Source organism: Buceros rhinoceros, unplaced genomic scaffold, assembly GCF_000710305.1.
Source record: "Buceros rhinoceros silvestris isolate BGI_N320 unplaced genomic scaffold, ASM71030v1 scaffold22443, whole genome shotgun sequence".
NCBI classification, from domain to species: domain Eukaryota; kingdom Metazoa; phylum Chordata; class Aves; order Bucerotiformes; family Bucerotidae; genus Buceros; species Buceros rhinoceros.
Window position 1 is genome coordinate 7,433 of NW_010402158.1, and position 7,521 is coordinate 14,953.

The window sequence follows — 7,521 nt, forward strand, 5'->3', positions numbered from 1 at the left end:
AGCACTGACAGGCTGCACTCAGGGCTCCCCGCAGCCTCCTCTGCTGCAGCCTGAGCCCCCCACGCAGGGCATGATAGTTTGGTCGGTGTAACGTTTGCAGCGTTTTTCTCATGGTAGTGGGTGTTTTGTCTTTGTACACAACAGACTCTGGCTCGTCCTAGGTCTCCTTTCAATATCTTGGTCCTGCTGCTGCATCAGGAGCTCCATCTCATCCCCTGTTCAACAACTCTCGTGCCGCTGGTGTCGGAACGGGAGGATCTCTCCTAGCGCTGTCCAGGGAATTTCTTCCCTGCGCTCGAGATGCAGATTTTGTTTCCTGTAAAGTCAGATGTGCATAAGTCAGGCGTGGAAAATGGGTCCTGTTTTGAGGACAGGACTCGCTAGAGTAATCGTATCCCTATTTTTAGTCTCTTCAAGCTGGACCTGCCTTTGGAGGAGCTGTTTTATAAACGTCCGTAACGTTCTGTTCACTGAGTTGCAGGGACATTTTGAGGCAGGTGGAAACAACCCTTTAAAAACCAGCTGTTGGTGGAAGAAACCCCTCAAAACCTGTCCCGTTGCACCACTTTGGTGAGTAGATTTGAGGCAGAATTAAATGCATCGAAGAACTGCCCCAGTCACTCCCCACCCGGGCTTTTCTTCCCTTGTTGTCTGGGCTATGACACCCGCTTCCTTGCTTTTCCTGCTTAAAGTGCTGCTGCAAAAATGCTGCCTCCTCTCCAGCTCCGGTCACGCCTTGTCCCTTGTACTCTCTCCTGAACTCGGAGCAAGGCTCTGGTCCTCTGCTCTAACCTCCTTCTGCCTCCCCCCTCATCTTCTGTTCCTCTTTGCCCACGAGCTGGCAGCTCCAGCTGACCTGTCCTCCGTTCTCCTCCGTTTCCTCCGTGGAGCATCCTGCCCTGCCCTGGTCCGTGCTCCTGGCTCTCTCCTGCTGACGAGCTGATTTCCATCAAGAAGGTGTCACCCAGGACCTTTCCATCTGATGGAGTCAGAATTGGCTGGGTGTATTTTATTGCTGCCTCCAGCTGGTCATCTCTTTCCTTCTGTTTGCTCTGAGGGTTTGGGGGATCCTCTTTGTGATGCCATGATTCTGCTAAGGGGCTTTGAAAATATCTTAAGGCTGGGCAGTTGCTTTCTCTCAGAATTATGTTAGTCACCCCCTGGAAACACCTGCCTACCTCCTGTCTCGTTCCTTCTGCGCAGGTTTATGTTCACAGCGTGTGGTCCAGCGCCCTGCCGACTATGTTAGCTGCCGCTTTGCTCCGTGGTTTACCACCAGCTCATTAAATAAATATTCTTTATGCAGTATTTGTGCTTGGGCTGTAATGATTTTGCCTGCTTCCGGCCTCTAAACAGGTGATGCAACAGAAGTGGTCTCCAGAACACAGCGTGCTGCCAGAACTGCTGTGCTGGCATCCTCGATTGTGTCCTGAGCTCTTGAGGTTGTGTCACCCCTGACTATCTTTCCTGAAAGCTGGATCTTGAAGGGGCAAATGATCGATGTGGTAGGTGAGCAGCACATAATCTCGGGGCTACGAGATCCTCGCAGCCCTCTGCTCCAGCAGAGATGACTGCCTCGGGGTGCAGCGCCGTGTTGTTTGGAATTACAGATGTTTCGAACCTCTTAAACTGCCAGCTCCTCTCCCAGCTCCTGGCGCAGTCGTTATTTCCCTCTCGTAGAAGACCAGTGCCATGGGGGAGGTAACCTCCTGCTCCCTCTTGGTCGTGGCCTGCTCACCTGGCTCAGAAACCTTTGGCTGCCCTCCCTTATGTCATGCCAGTAACCCCTCGCTGTGATTTTTGTCTCCTCTGACAGTAGCTATTGATGGAAGAACACGGCGTGACCCAAACAGAGCACATGGCCACCATCGAGGCCCACGCAGTGGCCCAGCAGGTGCAGCAGGTCCACGTGGCCACCTACACAGAGCATGGCATGCTGAGTGCGGACGAAGACTCGCCGTCTTCACCGGAGGACACCTCCTACGATGACTCGGACATCCTCAACTCCACGGCCACCGACGAGGTCACCGCCCATCTGGCTGCGGCAGGTAAAGTCGGCGGGATGCTCAGCATCGTTCACCAGACATAGCGCTTCTGTATCATAGAGGTGCGGGGGGTAAGGGACTGGTTTGTGCAAGAAAGAGGGTCTCTGGTAAATGCTGCCTCAAAAAATGAATCTAAAATACCGAATACGTCAGAGCCAGCTTATTCCAGACCCATGTGGACAGCACAGCTAACCCAGGAGTGCTGCGCAGCCCTGCCCAGCCAGGGACCTCACCTGCCAGGCCCAAGGAGATGCCACAAAGGGTCCTGCACACCTGGACTGACAGAGTATTTCAGAATCACAAACTCCTTCCAGTGAAGCCTCTGCCAAATGTCCTTCAGATCTGCCTTGGAGCGGATCCACCTCACTGGTAGAAACTGTGGTGATAAATGAGCACTCACAGACGGCTCTGACTCCTGTCTGAGGCACTCTTCGTCTGAGGAACAAAGCTCTTGGTGTGCTTTGACTGACCTGTGAAGTTCCACCACCCCACTGAACATCCCACGCCCTTTGCTGATTAATTTTCCAAGCTCGCTTCTACAGGAGGTTCTTCTTTCCCCCTTCCCTGCAGTCCCAGGAGGTGGCTGCAGGAGGGGCGTCTTTTGCCTGCGACTGAGCTGGGAGTGCCAGGCTGGGGAATGGAGCCTTCTGATAGACCTCTCCGATGGAGAGGAGGGGTCCCAGCTGCCAGGGAGCCCAGCGGGGAATTTGGGTCACCCTGGTCCACTGGGGAGGCCCTCGGGACCCGTGCATGGGGTGGGGGGGCAATGGCGATGACCTTCCTGGCCGGTTCCTGAGCTGCGTGGCTGATTCCCCCTCTGTGGTTTGGTTTCCAGGCCCTGTGGGGATGGCAGCAGCTGCTGCCGTGGCAACAGGTAAAAAACGAAAGCGACCACACGTTTTTGAGTCCAACCCGTCAATCCGCAAGAGGCAGCAGACGCGTTTGCTCCGGTAAGGACTCCGCCGGGCCCCTGACACCGCCGTCTGCGCCCTCCACCCCTCTCCAGTGCCGGGCGTGGTGAGGCCACGTGCTGTTCGGGAGTTGCCCAGCTTGGGGATTTTCTGGGGGCATCTGTCCCCAAAGCTGTGTTTGAGTTTGAGAAGTGGGTTGAATTGCAGCTCTGCTCATCTTTAATGTGGTACCATCATCACCAGCTCGCTCTGGTGGGATCCACCATTCTGATTTAACCCCAGCTCGCCTGAGAATCTGGAGCTACCGCCATTTCCCAGCTCGGCAGTGGCTGCTGAAGGACTGCTGAAGGCTGCTGTTGAAGGACTTTCCTACCTACTGAAAAGGGTCTTCTCTGCACGAGAATGATCCTGTCAATGACTGTAGTGGATTTACCTGAATTTCCTTGGCCAGCAGAGCCCGCTGGACTGACTCAGCCTTAGGTAGTACACAGTGGTGGGGGAGCATACCCAAGGGGAGATGCCTGCCAGAGCCAAAGCACTTCGTTTTGGCCTTAGGAATTTGCTCCGTAGGCACCGAACAGCCGCAGCCCTTCAGGCGCTGCCGTGCGGGTGCTCGGAGGCTGCTGCCCGCCCAAGGGCCACCGAGCAGCTTTCTGCCAGCCCGGGGACATCACTTTGGTTCCCTCTTCAGGAAACACTTGTCAGCATTGGCTGGTGCTCATTACTGGGCTTTGGAACAAGGCAATTTTTGCTTTTTAAACTCTTTTGGGTTTAATCGGGCTGTGTCAGAGGAGTTGGAGTGATGTCAGCCCGGTTCTTGCTGGCTCCCTCCTGCGTGGGCTGAAATGACCCAGCGATGGCCAGAGTTTTGCCTCTTCTCCCTCTCTCCTACTCTAACTCTTGTGAAGTTGGTGAGAAGTGAAGCTGGTTTCCTTATCTGCTGCTCACAGCCCCGCTGAGTCCCCCAGCACCCTCTGCACGGGATCAGCCTGGAAGGGAGTGGAGCAGGGTTAGTGTCACGAGCATTCCCTGGCAGCGCACTCCCGGCTTCGGCGCTTTATGGGTTCTTCCTCCTTCCCCCAGCTCTGCTGCCCTGGCCACGTTTATCACAGCGCCTCTGAAGAGCACATTCTTTTCTCTCTTGAGATGTGAACAATGTATTTTTAAAGAAACTCCAATATAAAAGACTAATCCTTCATGCAACTCCCTTCATACAACTACTTCGTTTTACTACATGTAGCTTACTGGCAAAATTCATCATTTTTTTTGCACTCTGATCAGTTTGGGCTTGGTTTTTCCACGGCTGAGAATGGAGCGGGAAGTTCCAGGTGCTGATCCCGGGATCTCTGTGTAGCTGCTGCTGGTGGTGGTGCCTTTGGCAACACCCCTGCTGCCCAGGGCAGGCTCCGAAATGCCCAGGGCGGATACCAAGCTGCCACCTTGGGGCAGCGCTCAGGTTATCTGGGGATAACGGCTGCTCCTTCCTTGCTTTAGGAGTTCCTGCCAGCACTTCTGACACCTTCTCTTGCGTGCCTTAAAAGTGAGTAAGAGGCAGAAGGTGTATGAGTGATGGAACGTTTTCTGCCTGCGGGGCGATCGGTCCGGAGGGACTTGCCGGTCTGAACACCGGCGTGTCCTGCGCTGGGCTGTTGCAGTCTTTCCGGTTCTTGCCTGTCCCGTAGTTGAATTCTTACAGTTCTGGTGTGAGCGGGACTTTGGTACTAGAGCTGCGATGCTGTCAGGAGGCTGGTGTAAACCAGCCAGCGCTCGCACTCCTCTTCCGCTGAATCGCTTGAGGTCTTTGTCTTACCGGCTCTGTGGTGGTAAGGCATGGGGTGACAGGGGGGATACGTGGCTCTTGCTCTCCTCGCTCTGCTGCTCTGGTCATTTCTCTGTACTTTTTACATCGGTGGGAAGAAGGGAGAGTAACAGATTCTGGAACTGCCAGGAAGGCAGCAGGCCTGCAGCAGCGGAGGAGGAGTGGTGTACGTGGCTCATCGGAGCAGCCAGGCTCCGCTCCTCCCCTGGTCTGCGAATGGGTTCCCTAAAGAAAAGGAGTTTCCAAAGCGAGGGCCCATGTCACCGATACCCATCTGCTGTGTTGTGCCTCTGTTGCAGGAAGCTGCGAGCCACGCTGGACGAGTACACCACCCGTGTGGGGCAGCAGGCCATCGTGCTGTGCATCTCGCCCTCCAAACCCAACCCCGTCTTCAAAGTGTTTGGTGCTGCCCCCTTGGAGAACGTGGTAGGTGTCTGTAGGAGCAGCTCTGTCATAACTCGTTCTGCTCAAGGCAGGTCGGGTTCAAACTCCTGGAAGCAGGAGGTGAGATCACATGCTGCGAGGATAGCGCTGAGGTCCTGGCTCCTCCGCACAAGCGGTCACCTGGATTAAAAACCAGGAGGAGCAGGTAGTGACGACGTGGTGGAACTCAGCTCGGCTGCCAGTGCTTGCGCCTTGTTGCAGACCAGACAGTAAATGGTGCAGATCCTGACTGAGATGAGTCTTGCTTCGGAACTTTTAATCCCGTGAATACTTCCTCCTGACAGTGTTACTTGTTGTTTCATCATCAGCCCTTCGATGTGGCCAAGTCTTCAGGGCCAGTGGGTATTTTTTCTTGCCAGCTGTGGGGTTGTTTGTTCCTTCTGCTCCGCAGTGCCCTGGGGAAGGCGGCCGGCCCTGCGTCCTGGCCCTCACCTCTCCTGGTGCTCCTTACCTTGTTTACCTGAGCTTAACGATTCCCCCCAGGTACGCAAGTACAAGAGCATGATTCTGGAAGACCTGGAGTCGGCGCTCGCGGAGCACGCTCCTGCGCCTCAGGAGATGAACTCGGAGCTGCCGCCCCTCACCATCGATGGCATTCCCGTCTCGGTGGACAAGATGACCCAGGTAAGCCGCCAGAGCTGGCAGAACCAGAGGGAGTTGGCTTCTTGCCGTCACATCCTGTTGTTGTGCAGCAGAGCTTATGTCTACGTCTCCAGGGGGTGCGTTTGATCTCCGCTGCCCCGTGGGACTGTAACAGCTCAGATAGTACTGAGAGATGTGAAGCTTTATTATTGGTGCTTTTTTTGTGTGTGAAACAGCAAAAACGTGAGTAAGGGCTGCTGGGAGCGTTCCCCTTCGAGCTGCTTTTGTCACCTCCCGTGAACGCTCACCAGGGCAGACGCTGGTTCCGCGCTTCACAGTGATTTTTAGGCACTGAGGTCGGGAAGGTGCCTGTGGAGCGCCATTTCGGGTTATGCTCCCTGACCTTTCCTGCGTGCTCTAGTTCTTCCCTCCTGTTTTCAGCTGCGGGTTGGAGCAGAGGGGAGCTGGTTCAACTCCAGATCAGACCCTGAGGGAGGTACCTCTGATGGAGGCAGAGTCCTCCCCTCCTCTCTGGGTCCAGCCCTTTGCTGGCCTCCTTATTGCCAGGAGAAAGGGGAGGGGACCCCCAGGGAAGGTTCCTTGGTGTGGGAGGGAACACTCGTAGGGATGTCTCTTTCCCCGGGGGTGCAGGACCTGAGTGCGGGTGTTTGGCAGGAGGCCCTGGGTACGCTCACTCTGCTGCTCCACAACAAATCCTCAGTGCTGAAAGCCAGTTTCTTTGGAGGAGGTAGCAAGATGGAAGGGTTGGAGGGTTTGGGCAAAGCGGTGTTGTGGTAGGGCAAAGGTGTTCTGGTCAAACACCGTTTCCAGTATTGAGATGGAATCAGACAAGCTCGTACTTGTAGTCAAGTTTTCCAAAGAAAGCTGCTGTGCCTTGGCCTGGGGAAGATTGTGCTCCCAATCCACAGCAGCCTGAGACAAAACTGAGTTGCTAGATTTTTAAGGCACTGTGAAAGGTGGTATCTGCCAGGGCTGTTCACAGACTGCCTTTGTTTTGTGTCATTAACACTTCCCCATGAAATGGGAAAGGAAAATTCAGAATTATTTTACTTTTGAAGTAAAATGAGAGACTCCCAGGATGTAGCTCTGAGTTAACTTGAATTGGCAGAGAAGATGCTGGTGTTTATCTCACTCCTTCATGGCCTCATGCTGCAGTGATTAAGCTGAGTAACAGCAAGAGAAGGGCCTGGGGCATCAACCAGGAGCAGGAGCCGTGTGCTTGGGCAGAGGGAGACCAGCGTGGAGGTACCTGTACCCACAGCACGTGGGCTCTGAGGGAGGGACAAAGACCAGGAGCTGGTGGAGAGAAACGAGAGAGAAGTGAGTGCAGCGGCAAGATCAGGACGTACGTGAGGTTGTCGCGATCCAGCGGGGCTCTGTGAGGCGTCTCCGGTGTGCGGGGCGCAGGATACATGCACGTGCGGAAGGGGCAGTGGGAAGAGCTGTGGGCTCTGCCGCTGTCGCTGTTGCACGTGCCATCAGAGCATCAATAAATGTGAGAAACTCTCACTTAAGTGTTTTCTGCTTCTGTTTCCTGGTTAAAAACTAGTATCCGTATGGATAAAGTACTAATGCTTTCCACATTAAGCTCCAGATGCGGTTGGCCGGTTTTGTTCCTTCCACACATGACGTGCCCTTGGTCTGCAGGAAGCCGTGGCTCGGCCCAGCTGCCCCTGAGGTTCGCCCGCTCCACGCGGCC

The 7,521-nt window shown here is 54.9% G+C and overlaps 1 protein-coding gene across 1 annotated transcript; it reads left to right on the forward strand.

Moving 5' to 3' along the window:
• Positions 1-1,825: 1,825 nt before the first annotated feature.
• On the forward strand, positions 1,826-5,843 carry LOC104490294 (nuclear respiratory factor 1; the record flags this gene model as incomplete). Its single annotated transcript, XM_010132560.1, has 4 exons — positions 1,826-2,048; positions 2,881-2,995; positions 5,075-5,201; positions 5,703-5,843. Coding segments are annotated over exons 1-4 (606 nt in total), but the record flags the coding sequence as incomplete, so codon positions are not given.
• Between the last annotated feature and the right edge of the window lie 1,678 nt (positions 5,844-7,521).